The sequence below is a fragment of the Mesocricetus auratus genome, unplaced genomic scaffold (assembly GCF_017639785.1).
Source record: "Mesocricetus auratus isolate SY011 unplaced genomic scaffold, BCM_Maur_2.0 Super-Scaffold_100013, whole genome shotgun sequence".
Lineage (NCBI taxonomy): Eukaryota > Metazoa > Chordata > Mammalia > Rodentia > Cricetidae > Mesocricetus > Mesocricetus auratus.
Genome location: NW_024429196.1, coordinates 16,517,286 through 16,532,597, shown reverse-complemented (window position 1 = coordinate 16,532,597; position 15,312 = coordinate 16,517,286). Strand labels below are relative to the sequence as shown.

General features: G+C 40.0%; 1 protein-coding gene across 3 annotated transcripts in view; it reads right to left on the bottom strand.

Annotated features, from left to right (window-relative positions):
- Positions 1-15,312, bottom strand: part of Nebl (nebulette) — a 356,567-nt gene that overhangs the window by 80,621 nt on the left and 260,634 nt on the right. Inside the window, exons 11-12 of one of the 3 annotated variants that reach the window (XM_040755446.1) lie at positions 8,268-8,369; positions 7,270-7,371 (exon numbers count right to left, since the gene is read on the bottom strand). The exons of the other annotated variants lie outside the window; for them this stretch is intronic. Coding sequence (XP_040611380.1) covers positions 7,270-7,371; positions 8,268-8,369 — 204 coding nt within the window. The remainder of the gene's footprint in view (positions 1-7,269; positions 7,372-8,267; positions 8,370-15,312) is intronic. 3 annotated transcript variants of the gene reach the window in all.

Below are 15,312 nucleotides of genomic sequence, written 5' to 3'. Positions count from 1 at the left end.
CTAGAGACAGTTGCTCATGAATCATCCACAGGACAGCAGCCGAGAGCGAGGGAGGAACGTATGCTCGCCCCTTAGCTTCTTTCTCTGTTTTATACAGTGCCAGACCCCTCTGCTCATAGGTCAGTCCCAGCCACAATTTTGACCCACAATTGAGGGGTCTCCCCAATATCAATTAACATAATGAAGAAAATCCCCAACAGGCATGCCCACAGGCCCATCTCTCAGGTATCCTAGACTCTGTCAAGGCGACAATTAATAACCCCACAGCACATTCCCTACTGTTTTTGTATGCCTAGGGGTTGGCCACAGGTTTGGACCAAATGCAAAGATGATGTGTAAGTTGGTATAAGAAATAAAAATAGTAGCTTATCTGTTCCTAAACCTAGCATTTCCTCTTCCAAGCAAATACATATTTCTGAGAAATAATTACCAATCTCTCACCCTGGTCCTCCTGACAATTATATTAAATATAATAATAAGCAAATTGCTATAAACATGTTTCCATCTAAACCTTGGTTGTCTAAGTGATGTGCATGAAACAAAACGTAAGAGTTTCTACCATTAATCAACTAACACAAAATGACTGCACTATTTAAAAATACACTGATCCACTAATCAAACACTGACATACAACTGAATCCTGCCTCACAGCTTCTCCATGATTTGCACATACATGAACAAAGAGAAGCAAATGCCTTATGTAGGTCAAATCTTTCACCTTCCAACTGTCTCCCTCACTAACTGAACAGACATGTTCAACATTCTGTTCCATTTCCAATCCACAGTTCACAAGCTGACCGTCTATTTCCCTATTCACACTCACATCTCCCAAGAGGTCCCTGCAATGCCTTGACTGTCACTGCTTACCCAAGCATGGAACGAAGCATACACCTGCCAGTTACACGATCATTGCAGAAAGGGACAGACAAGTGTTGATTTTAAGATAAAATGCTACTCCGTCTACCCAGATACATCGTTGTAGAAATAAATGAAGTTCTGTAACTAAGTAACGAAGTTACTTTATTTACATTATGAGTGTCACACATAGTGGCTCAGATATTCATCACAATAAATATATAGAATGGTTGATTATATAAAATCAAACTCCTAATTATTTTCTAAAGAATATTGACTATAATGAGACTTTAGGAAGCCCCCACTGTGACTGCTCAGTTATGATGACAGAATTTGCACTGACTCTCTAAGTGCCTCCAGACATAGCATGCCACCAGGAAGTGAGACTTCTAAGCACATGAGTTTTCACCTTGCAGGTGCCTGGCTCTCTTAGAGTCCGCAAGGATAGAAAAACATGCCATCAGCATAGCCATAAAAAATGTTAGGGAAAAAATGGACAATTTGAGGAGTGGACCTTATTTATCATAGAAAACAACACCCCATGTGCCTAAAGGTATCCATCCATTCTTTCCAGTCTTTGCTAAAACTGAACTGCAAGTGAACAAGGGAAACAGTAAAGAACTTAAAATAGAACTCATCACAGAAACAATCAGATTTTAAGCCTGAATTTTACACAGAATGCTACTTGAGCTCTCCTTTTTCTTTTGGTCTTTCCTTCCTCCCTTCTTCCCTCCCTCCTCCCTCCCTTCCTCCCTTCTTACACTTTCTTTTTTAAGGGGGGAGGCCTTGGGACTAAACTCAGAGACATATGTGCCTTTATTTTCTTTACAAAATAATATAATCTCACCTTTTCATCAAGTGTTAAGAATCCAAATCCTTAAACATACATCCACATACTTATTAACGCCCTTATCTATTTTATTGCATAACCTAAAAGTCCTAAGCTATGGAACTTGCCATAGGATAAATCACTCAAGTTAATTTTTGAAACACAGACATATATACATACAGGACAAATACAAACTACATCAAGAACTTAACAGAAATGAACAGAGATCCATTCGCATTGGCAACTTGTGATATGACATTTAAGCTCTTGCTTGGCAGCATGAGGAGATTGGCATAGTGTGTGTTTGCCAGGAAGGCAGGATGGGAGCATCTCCAAGCCAATTAATACCCGCAACAGTTTAAGGACACTATTTATTACTAAATTTTCCATCTTTTAAGTTTTAAACTCACTCTTATCGATACAAAAATAAAATGTTATAACAATACTAAATATTATATGTATATTGTTTCTCTGGTGTTATAAAATGAAATCAAGAATTTAATTTTCACCTTACAAACAAATTCCAAATATTAAGTTCAGATGACATAAGGATATAGTATCAAATTAACCTTACTTAAAACTTTTTAACCTGATGATTTTAATAACCCATTTATATTTGGGATGCACATAAACTAGTATTTTTGACTTGGCCCATGAAATTTTATTTTACTAAAAATTTTAAACAACTACACCTTAATAATATGCATCTTCCTGATTTTAAAAGAGAAAGTTGTAGCTGGCGAGATGACTTAATTTAAGAGTACTCGCCAGGCGGTGGTGGCACACGCCTTTAATCCCAGCACTCGGGAGGCAGAGGCAGGCGGATCTCTGTGAGTTCGAGGCCAGGTTGGACCGACAGCCTCCAAAACAATACAGAGAAACCCTGTCTCGTAAAACCAAAAAAAAAAAAAAAAAAGAGTGAGTACTGCTCTTGCCAAGGACCAGAGTTTGACCCCCCAGCAACCATATAAGGTACCTTACAGCCACCTAAAACTCCAGCTCCTGGGGCATTAGACACTTGTGGCCTCCTCTGGCATCCACACTCACATGCATGCATGCACATGCACAAACACAGGTATGAACAAGTAAACACAGTTAAAAATAGTAAGTGAATATATTTTAAAAGCTTACAACAGTGGGACTGCAGCAATTGTTCAGATTACTGTAATAGTTTAGTACATATTTTTGCTGCCTGGACAGAGGAAAATCCCATGGATCTCAGCGTACAGGCGAAATGTGAGCATCTCTCCCACTCATAGTCTGTTGTCATCTCCTCGCCAGGCATGCCTTCTCACCAAACGCAGCCCGCTGTCCTGTCTTCGCCTCCTCTCACACGCCCACTTCACCTCTTTTCCCTGCTTACTGAATTCCCAAGCCCTTCCTGCCAATGCACGTTTTCCCTTTGCCAATGGCTCAGGAGTCTGTAAATGCAGGACCCTCAACGCTACTGGTGAAAATAAGAGACTGCATTTTTGGCCCTGGTTTCAGGTTGATGCATCTGAGTACACACATTACAGAAGCCATTGTAGGACTCCTGTACACTCTTCTGCCCATCTTTTCCCTTTCAGGAAAAGACAGACTAAGACCAAAGGACAAGCAAAGCTGATGGGTACAGAAAACTTGTGAGCTGAATCTGAAATGTGAAAATAAACACTCAGGTTGAAGTTTTCTTTACAGACTCACAGGGAGGACTGAATGGAGTGAAATTAAGACCTCAGCCTGAGCGAGTGCAACTGCTCTCGCTCTGACCTGTCAGTTAATCTCAAAGAAAGGGAGACAAGAAAGCACTCCAAATGTCTATTTAAAAAAAAAAAAAAGAGTCTTTTGGGGTTATGCAATCTGTGGGCCAGGTGTCCATATAAACAGTGCACTCACAACTCTAAGAAGCTACACCTGCTGTCATCAGCTCACTTTTATGGGAAACAGAGAACCAAAGCAACAAGTCCCAGGTCACTCAGCAAGCAAACAACAGAACAATAGCATAGACCAGGAGGTCTTGCTCCACTGCTAAGTCTCCTACTCACTGAAAGGGATCAGACTGCTTCCATACAATCTACTGTATGGCAAATGGGAAATGTCCATCCACAGCAATGAAGAGAGGTATAAGAAGTCAGGGAGGGGACTGGCCAAATGGCTCAGGAGGGTGCTGGCTTCCAAGCTATAATGGCCTGAGTTTGATCTGTGGGACCCACAGCATGGAAGTTACCTCCTTTAACCTCTACATGAAGTCTATGGCACCCACACACATACACACAGAAACTCAAAGCAAGTTCAAGCTCTCCTGCCTTCATGACAAGCATTAGTAGGGATGCTCAGAGTCTCCATATCTATCTTAGGCCTTTCAAAAGAGTGTTGTCCAAGAATATCCTCAACCTCCTATGTGTTAGAAGCCTTCTAAGCCTCAAAGTTGTTTTATAGCAAAGGTCTGGCAAACTGTAAAACAATTAACACAAGGCACAATTACATTCCTGCATCTCACACACATTCCTTTTCTTCACCTCCCTCCTCCACCACAGCCATGAAGACTTCTGAGGGGTAGACCATTTCTATGTGATTCTTGCAACTATTCCCAGCTGGCCCATGGAAATTTCATCTCTTACAGAGGCCAACCTTTCCTGTAGAGTGTTGACATCTTAATTCACCTGAAGTAATGTCTACATAAGCTGTCCCATCAAAATTTTCTGTGATTACTATTTTCTCACCTGAAAGTGGAACCTAACCGAGTGACTGCAGTTGAGATTGCGATAATTTGTTCTTTTATAATCTAACTCAAAAGACACGTGTGCGTGCATACACACACACACACACACACACACACACACACACACACCCTTGCATTACATGTGGGAATCACCTTCTCTTTTTACTACTCTGCTGATAACAGCATATCTATTAACAGTTGGGTTGGGAGTCATTATTCAACAGCTATAGAGTTCAGTTTTACAGGATGAGGACTTGGATGGATGGTGGTAACAGCAGCATATTATGAATTCATTTAATACCATTAGGCTTCAAATGATCAAGATAGTAAATTGAATGGATTTTGGGAAAAACACCAAGATCAAAAGTAACTTGGGGACAAAAAGGTTTATTTCATCTTACAGCCGTCAGGTAACAGATCATCGCTGAGGGAATTCAGGGCATGAACTGCAACAGAGATGATGTAGGAGGAAGAAATGATGCTGATCAGCTTGCTTCATTGCCTCTCCTATACAACACAGACCCACCTACCCAGGGATAATGTTACCCACAGAAGACTGGGCCCTCCTACCAAGTAGCAATCAGGAAAACACCCCCAGTGACATGCTCACAGGCTAATCTGATGGAGGCAATTCCTCAGTAGAGATTTCCTCTTGCCAGGTATGTCTAGATTTGTGTCAAGTTGAGAAAGTATATTGATACATGAAACATAATATCACGCTAATATATTATATAAAAGAAACACATTATTCCTATTCTGCTCCATAAGCAATGCCATATAGTCAAAATTAACATGATACTGACCCTTTTCTCATTAAAGTCCTCCTAAATTCCTGTTTATGATTATAACAGATCCCCCTTAATTCAGGATCCTGCTGCTGTCCTCAGTAACCTTCCATCGTCCTTTATTTGAGCAGATTTCTCTCCCATTGAGCCTAGCTCAAAACTACCACCTCCACAAAACCTTTCTAACGGCATGTCCTTCTCCCCCACACTAGCAAAAGACAGAATGCTTATGGGCACAAATGACATTTCACTTCAAGTCTTCCGTTAGTGTTTATTTTTCTCCTACTAAATTTGAGCATCTTTCCACATAGTTATTGGCCATTTGTGTTTCTTCTCTGTAGAATCCTGTTCATCTCATTTCTCACTCTTTCTGCTGAGCTCTTAGATGTTTTTGTTTCCGCCTTAAAGAACTTATGAGGGTTCTGGAGAGATAGATCGGCTGTTGGGAGCACTGGTTGCTCCTCCTCAGAGGACACAGGTTTGATTCCTCAAACCCACATGGTAGATTACAACCACCTATTCCTCCAGGCCCAGGCCATCTGATAGCATCTTCTGACATTCAGGGGCTTCTATAGAGACTTAGGATTTATTTCATATTCTTCAGTCATATTTTAGACCTTTATCTAGTCATAGTGCTCCATTTTGAAGTATAAGAGGATTTTTCCCCAAACTGAAAACTATAAATACAATTTTTTCAAAAAAGAAAGTTTATTGACATTATTGTTGACTCTGAATAAACTTCCTTGTTCATTTACCTGAAGTTTTTGAGACAGGGTCTTATGATGTAACCCAGGCTGGTCTTTGAATAACACTCCTCCTGCCTTGGTCTCTTGAGTGTTAAAATGACAAGTGTGGGTCACCACAGGCAGCAGAGATTTTAATCTTTGTGCAATCATTGTTTCTGATTATTCCATTAGAATGTCTGGCCTGCTGGTCTCGTTAAAGTTCAAGTCTTGTGTGCTGTATAATGATCCCTGGATTTTCTTCTAATATTTCAGTTATTGTACTCCTATCTTTCAGTTTGTTCGTTTGCCTTGGTTCGTTTTGGCTTGGCTCTGCTTTGTTTTTCTTTGAGGTGAGGGGTCTCATTCTGTGGTGCAAGCTGACGTCAGACTTTCTGCCTTAGCCTCTTGAGTCCCGGGCTTATAAGAATGCAACATCACACTTGGCTTGCATTCACATTGTTAATCTACCTGGGATTCATTTTTATCTGGAGTTAAAGATGAGGACCCACTTCTCTTTCACCACAATGGGTGGCCAGTGACCTTAGTGCAATTTATTAACTGGACCAACACTGACCTGAGTCAATACTTTTGCCATATATTAAATCCTTAGATATACTGGAATCTATGTGGGGAATAATCATTCTATCTCATTGATTATCTAACCTCTCAATATATACTAGCCCCATTCTGATTTATTCAAATGGTTTTCTATTATTTCTCCTTAACTGATCTCCATTCTCAAACTGCTAAAGGCTCTTTCAGGCAACTCCTGTCCACAGAAACTTTAAACTTATTTCAGCCATATTCTTAATGTTCCTTTTGGATTATAGTTAAATTGAATGATATTTATATGATAATTCTGGGAAAATTGAAATTTTAACCTGTTAAACTCCCAATTTTTTTTCTTTCCAAGTTTATGGATTCTTTGAGTCCTAGGTTCTGAAACCAGATTTCAAAGTCTTCTGTATTACCTCTTGCCTGAATTGTTTTCTAATTAAGGAAAATATTTTTAAATTGAGAACATATTTTATTGCTAAGTTAAAATTGTATGTGTGTCTATTTTGTGTGTATATGCATAAAATATGACTTTTGGTACTGGCTCTCATTATCTGCAAATACAACATGGCCAAACTTATTGAAACAGGTTGGGATGTAAGCCCAGAAAAAAGAAACCTTGGCTTTGTTCTGAGAACTAAACTTTTTTCCCTCTGCTGAAACTTGTAATAATTGCAATCCTAGCTGAAGTAGCTTCAGAAACATTACCTCTGTTTATTCTTACAATGAAAGATACTATCTATTTGAAATATTTTCCATGCTCCTTGAAACAAAACCTCTGAATAAAGCCATTGAAGGATCCTCATGCTCAAGTCTTACCTGACTAGAAAGTTTAGAGGCTTCCACGGCGTGTTCAAAATCTGGTCTTCCAATTACAGAAGGTTCTTTATCCACTATGCCTTGCCCTTTCTTGTATTCTGCCTAAAGTGAATAATGAGGAATTTTAATATTCCTACTTTACATTGCACTAACATTAGTCAAAATAAAATAAAGTAGTCCCTTAGCCCACCAAAAATACTTCATGCCAAATACTAAAATAATGACTGCTAATGTAGGAATTTATTTTATAGCTACTTGAGTATATTCAACTTTTAGCAGTAAAACAATTACTAATTTTAATCTAAGTAGCCAGTCATCATCATCTTAATACTTATTTCTAAAAAATACTATGGGCTTTTCTGGAGAATTGAGACTCTGCCTTCTTTAGTTGGATAGCATTTATTGTTTTGTTCATGGAAACAGGTACTAGCAGTTGAGTTAGCTTCTTTATCGGTGTTAAGGGGCATGGGTTAGACTATTCCAAGAGTTAACTTTAACCAGGATGTTTGGTGCATTCAAGTAAGATGGCATTAACTTGGAAGAGTATCCCAGAGGAGATAACACACAGCCATGGCATGCAGGAAATGTCAGAAGTAAGTGCTGGTAGAAGAGAATCGGCAAGTCACCAGCAACAGATGGGAAGAGGCCAAGCTGAGCTCCCTGGATGGGAGGAAGGTGAGAGATTACACGGGATCAGAAGACTGACAAGTCTGGCTTCCAAGCAGAGACATATGAATGTTATCATATACCCAGTAGTGTGCATTCCTCTAAAAATATTCTAATACTCGATACAGTCTAGCTGAACATGGGCAATTCATGCAAAACTCCCCAAATTTACATGATCAAATGGATAATTCAGGACAAAATTGAGGTGTCATTAATTCAAATGAATTGATTGTGTTAACTGAATTAGCCATCCAACTACCAATGCCGGGCTCTGTCTCCCTCCAAAATAAAAAAGAAGTCACATCTGTACAAGATTCAGAAAGATAAATTACATCGCTTATGATCTTGGAGATCTGAGTTGCCTTCTTGATATCTGGTCTGTCAAGCTCCGCTGTATACGTGTGGGTGTCCTGCGCATCTTTTCTATAAGAAATCTGATTAAAGAGACAGTTTTGAGTGGAAAACAGAATAAGTTAGCCATTTCATTTAGCTACCTTCACTTCTATAGAATTATTTCTCCTTGCCATGTTAGCTTTAAGAACACACTAACCTTAAGTTACTTTTTCATGACTTTTGCCCAGATCATTCATTCCCACTGATATATTAACTCTTTATACTATTCTGTGTCTCATTAATGTGTCTAAAATAGACTTATACTATGAAATAGGAGAGCAAAAATAGGGTGTAAACCAATCTGGAGGATTTTTCTACATAGCATTCTATGAAAATGTTTTGTGCCTAAGTGTGTATGCTTATAGTCTCTCTCTCTCTCTCTCTCTCTCTCTCTCTCTCTCTCTCTCTCTCTCTCTCTCTCTCTCTCTTGTCTCTTCTCTCTCCTGTCTCCTCTCTCTCTCTCTCACCACACACACACACACACACACACACACACACACACACACACACACATACCATCCTCGATTCCATTAGTCTCAGATCCATCCATCCAGGAAATGCAGGACAATTCCTGACAAATACACACTGTCACTTTCCTGGGGAGGACAGGTGGTGATGTGTCCTCTACCCTAGTGACTACACCTTTTGCTTCCTTTCCAACTGAATTCCTAGGGTATTTGTGCCTCTGAGACACTTATCTCCTAATAGATTACATTATTCCTATGGTCTAATTCTACAAAATAAAAACAATTACATTAAGGAATCTTGTTGCTCAGAGTGTGTGTTAGGCACAGAATCAGTCACAGGGTGAAAGGTAGAAATGTAAAGAGAAAAACAGATGCATGCTAACAAATGTAAATTTCTTCAGGTTGTGTGGTTTGTTTCCATTACCTTGACTGACAGGTGGGTGGAAAGACTAGATCAGAACTATGTCAGTGCATGACAACCAACATCTCCTCATCTACCTGCTTCTCTATGTCATGAAATGTGTCACAAGCTACAGTCCTGGCAGTTAGATACAGTTCTATTTGGCAGTGTTACCAGAGGCAGGCTGACTTGTCTATTAGAATGTATTCTGATAAAGTTATAGCGCAAAGTATATGTTCATTTTTAAAAATCTATCTTTGATTTTTCAGAACACAAAGGAGTATAATACAGACATATGAACCACTGGGTCACCTATACAAAGGGCACAATACATTCCAGCAAATATTGCCAGCAAACTTTCTACAATGGCAACATATGAGCTATTCATTTAAAATTTACAGCTCTGGGGTCCACTTTCAATCCTCTAGCAGAATGTTGGCAAGTGTGGCCTAAGTATCTGATTCCAATAAATTCCTAACTGGTCACTCTGACCTAGTATTGGTAGTATTGACCTACTTCTTATTTACTTTCCACCTTTCTGAGTTTAAAAACTCAATCGCTGTATTTCCTGCTTTTGATCGGACATTACCACTTCAAAGGGTTTCCAATGCACTGTATGACTTCATTTCAGTGAAATGTGAGGCATCTGCTTTATCTTTCAGGAGCTTGCATTTGCCTTAACACCAAGGCTATTTTTTAAAACTACATTTACAATCATGAGCCTGTCTGACAGGTGAACACAGCTTAAACACAATTAGTATGATTTCATCATGAACATCTGTTTTCTCTGGCACCTTAATTCTCATAAGCTTTTCTATAACCAGTTATTTTAGGTAGGTTTTATGCACACAAGTAGTAAAAGAAACATAAAAATTCACTGAATGCTGAGTTATTATGTGGGGTGGATTTTAAGTGTTTGGAACTCTTTAAAGCAGGGCAATTTCATTGGCTACAAAAACTAATGTACTCATCTGCAAATGACAGCAACTCAGTTCCAGCCTATCCTGAGTTAAACACAAGCTGTTTAAACAAAAAGAAAACAGTTCTCAGGTAAAAACAAACCAAAATTATTACCCACCATGACTAACTGCTTCTAAGTTATCACGTTCACATGAAAGCCACCGGGGGGTGGGGGTGGCTTTTTGTCTAGAGAAGAATCGGGAGGGAAAGACGGAAACCCACACTTTCTGAAAAGAACCACAACCTTTCAGAAACCTCAGCTTTACAAGGGTTACCTAATTATATGCTGTTCCGCCTAATGACTGCGTGAAGAGAGGTGAACGGTACAAAGGCGGCAGGAGCAGGATTTTGAATAGGGCCCCATCATCCATGTAAATTTGCAAATTAGAGGCCAGCATATGCGACTCAAAACAAATATTAAGATTGACATGAGCTGCACATTCGAACAGGAGGACACCATGGAGTCTCCCAGGAGAAAAGTGTAGGAACCAGTTCATCATCTTCCATGGCACCACTGATGGAGAAATGCCACAGGAAAGGGAGGCTGCCATCCAGGACACTCGGGTAGCAAGCCGTCAATCACACCCTCTGTTAGGATGACTGACGGTGTGTGGGGTGGCAGCATGACCTCCTGGTTGGATTACTTATCTTTGCCTGTCTTTGTGTGTGTGTGTGTGTGTGTGTGTGTGTGTGTGTGTGTGTGTGTGTGTGTAAGTGAATGTTAAGGTCAAATAACAACCTCAGGTGCTAGTCCTCAGGCATCTTCTATCTTTTTCTCTAGACAGTGCTTCTTATGCATGAAACTTCACCACACAGGTCAGACTTACTTACCTATGAGCACCTGGGATCTCTCTGTTTCCACCTTGCATCTTGCCATTACTATGAATATAAGTGTGTGCCCTAGTGCCGGCTTTGTATATGGGTTCTGGGTGTCCAAATTCTGGTCCTCATCATTGGGAGCTAAGTGCTTTATGGACTGTCTCATGGCCCCAGCTCCCTAGCATTTGTCTTTTGGGAAGTACCTCCTCTCCTTTCAGGGTGGTTAGTAATATTCACTAACGCAGTAAAAAACTTCCCATGTCCAGTCAAGCAGCATACACATTTAGATATCATGATTAGGGTCTAACCAGGACTAGACTCGCCCCCAGGACCTGAAGAAGAGGCATAAAGGGCCAGCCTTCCTTCCTCTGGGGTCAGCTGCTATAAACATGGCTTAAGTTAGAGATAGCCATTGACTCCTTGAGTCTTCACAGACACCATCAGTTGGAACCAACACTGGATAGAACTGAACAGATCCAAGCTACGGGGCAGGAGAGGGCTTCTTATGAGAGCATGATGGGGTCTGTGTCCAACTTGCCTGAAGGAAGTTTAAGCTTTCTATTTATAGTTGGGCCTCCAACTTCAATTGTAACTAAACTGCATCTTGGACTCAGCTGTAGATTAAGAATATTTGTAAAAGAAGATTGTATCAATATCCCCTACGTAATAAAACCACCACTAACCTAGCATTTAAACACTTAATTAAGTATTGTGAATAATCTAGATGTGGCTTAAAATATGGCAGCAGAAATACAAAGTTCATATTGCAAGTAATAGTCTATTCTATATAAAATACCTGAGCATCCATTAATTTTTTGTATGTACAAAACTCCTGAACCCACTCTCCTGTCGATACCAATGGAAGGCTGCATATAAACCAATAAACTCTCCAGTTTTACTTGAGGTACATTGCGATGGATTCCTGCCACTAACTCTGGAGGCATCCATTCATGGTTTTCTGCAGTCATATCTGTGCTTTATGGCCTCCAGTAAAGAGCTGTATTCCATCAGTAGCCTGGCTCTGGGTTTTGTTCCTGTCTCACCATGCTCATCTCTTCCCTTGCCTCATTCCTTTATCAACTTCTGCTGTCTCCTATCTCCAGGTATTATACCCCTGCTTTCAGCATTCCTGTTTCTGCTGCATAGGGGCCATGTCCTTCATTCATGCAGCATGCGCACTGTGTCACATACTATGATAAATAGTTTATGTGCACTCTTTAAATCCCCACCCTGTCCCTGTTGAGGTTTGTCTAGACTCAACTGGACTCTATCAACACTTCTTTCTAGGACTAGAACCATTCTCCAGCATCTCTTTTTTCAGTTATGGGCTAGAATGAGCTGATAAAGGGAATGCTCATGGGAATTTGAAAGTAGAAGGGAAATGGATGCTTGCTCTCCAAGTACAGGCAGACACAGATGTGGGGATTCACAGCAAGCTCTTCAGGATTATACGATGGTCAGGTGAGACTCCTTGGTTGGGAAATTCATAAACCGAACAAAAGCAAAGCCTCCATGGATGGTTCGTGAAGAGCAGAGAGAGGCTCAGACAGATGATGCCTTTAGAGGACAAGCACCGTGCAAGCAGGCAGACCTGATGGCAACAAATCTACCTGGACCAGAACCAGTCACTCTGCTTCTCCAGGAAAGAACCAAATAGTTCTCGGTGAGGTGAAACTAGCCAAGAAAGAAGACTTCTTAGGTTGGTGGAGGAGAAATGAATAGTACAGCCTACAGAGAGTTAAGGGAGGTCAGAGTTTAGTTGCTCTAAAGGAAATGGTGCTATAAGAGCACCTTCCTAGACTCCATCAAACTGTCCCATAGACTGGGACTTGTTTTTAAGCACTGCATAATAAATACAGCACCTCATACCAGTACCATCAGCTAAACCACAGCCTCCAGAAAGACCCTCTTTACTCACTTAAACATTGTTTTCCATGAGAAAATATAAACAAATATTTTAAATATAAGTAAAGGTATGGCCTGATGCTATACAGCAAAGAGAAAAAAAAGTGATTTTTCTAAAAAGTAGAATAAACTAGTTATAGCTAGAACAATCTATCACTATTGTCATCACTTTTTATAAGTCATTAGATAGCCAATAAACATTTTCTTATTACAATTTGATCTCATTTACCACCACAACCTTCTGGAGAGAGAATGGGTGATTCTAATGATTCTTTATGAAAGATGAACCAAACATTAATATTTCTATTTTAATGCTAAATCCTAAGTCACTGTTACCACAAATCACATGGGAAACTTCAGAAGTCATAATTGTTTACCTAGTGTCATTTTACTGAATTATTTGCAAGCTTTTTTACTTTCTGATAGGACAGAAACTTAACTGCTAAGGTGTTGTTAATATTAACACAGTACACAAATCACATGAGGAAAAAAATCATCAAGTCTCTTGTCTCTCCCACTGAGCACATTTTAATGCACGACCTTAAGAAACTATTCCAGTCCTACCATGAGCCTCACAACCTAGAAAACTAAGCACAGCTACCTGAGATTCTCTTGACTTAATGCAGAAAGACTGGCCTATTCCCATCTGTGGAAGATTGATGAGACATAATAATGGAACTGAGGTTTTCATTACAAGCCCATCTTTTGGGGGAAAATCACAGGAGAAAAATACCTCCAGTTTCTCTAATTGTATTAGAAAAATGTGCCAGGGATACATCCTTAAAATATGAAAGGATTTAGATTGGCTGGTTTGAATCATTTTTTGATGATAGTATCAACAAGAGAGAGGTTTGGGGACCTTTTTGCATTTGCCTTTCTGACCTAATACACTCCTCATATTTATTTCCTAGTGATTTGGCTCTTTAAACGATTGAACTTCTTTTTATTGGTTTGAGTTAACTGTCATAGCAGCTGAAACTCTCAAATCGGCTCATAAAGCTGGAGGAAGGCCAGATAGTCCTACTATCTCATGAAGCAAGGAGACCCTCCGCAGAGCTCTTCAAGATATCATCTCATTTCAAACTTGAGTTAACCCTTGGAAGTAACTACCACTGCTGCCCCCATTTGAGAGATGTGAAAGCCGTGCTCTTTGGACCAGTAACATGTCCGTGGTCTACCACGCTATTTGGCAAAGCAAACAGTTTCATCATGATCTAATACCAAATTCCTTTTCTAATATGTGCTCTAGTGGATATCCTCATGAGAGGGGCTGCTTTTCATCTTTTGTGATCATTCAACTACAATTTTGAGTCATGCAAGAGCTTACCGCTACCCTCCGCCACCCCAAATACTGTTCACCTTAGAGCTCTGAGTTACTTGAAGGTGAGAATCTAGTTGACCCAGCAGAATCATTTGTTTATTCATATATATTTAAGTAGAAAAACTGAAAAAGGAAATCACTCTTCGGCCCCCTGAAAAGCATCCTAATAAGAGGGAGGACAGAAAAGAAACGGCTCTGAAGACTCCAGAACACAGCTGCCTAGCCTCTTGGTGGATGGATCTTAGAAAGCTGGCTTGATGTGTGTGGATACATACAAAGCTAACAAATCAACTTCCACTGGTTAGATATTTATCTTATTACTTTCTCTCTGTCTCTGTCTGTCTCTGTCTGTCTCTGTCTCTGTCTCTGTCTCTGTCTCTGTCTCTCTCTCTCTCTCTCTCTCTCTCTCTGTGCGTGGGTATGCATCTGTGCACACATGTGTCTATGCCATAGCATACATGGGGAGACCAGAGTCATTTTTTCCCCCTTCTACTGTGAAGGTCCCAAGGATCTAACTCAGGTCATCAAGCTTGACAACAAAACTTCCCCAGCAATACCATCTCCCTAGCGCCCAATTTTTACTTGATATTATACCATTTGTGCCCGACTAAAGTAATATTTGCCATTGCAAAAAAGTAATTCTACTAGGAAATTCTGAGTCACAGTTCTTTGGGCTGAAGTTTCCTAGGAGATAATGTTCTATGTTTCATAATTCTGAAGCAGGAAGCGTGTGTCCTGGCTCTCCTTGTGGCTTCCAAGTCCCGTGTTAGATTTCATATTGTAAGGACAGCAAGTGTATTATTCTGTGAGACTTGGCTCGGGGAGAATATCAGTTACCTCAAGGTAGAATACAAATATCATTTTCACTTTAAATCTGAGTAAATAGTCTTAAACAGTTTCTAAACCCTATTATATGTACAGACTTCGCATGTAAAGGTTGAGCCAAGTCGGCAGAGGAATGTAAGTAAACACATGCTTTTCCCGTAAGTACACAGTACTGAATGGAGGAGAAGGAGGCTTTCTACTCTAGTCCTCCCGCCCTCACCCCTTAATCACATACCTTTTAAAGGAAAAGACAGAGTTAAAATAATAAGCCTGCGTCTTATCCTAAG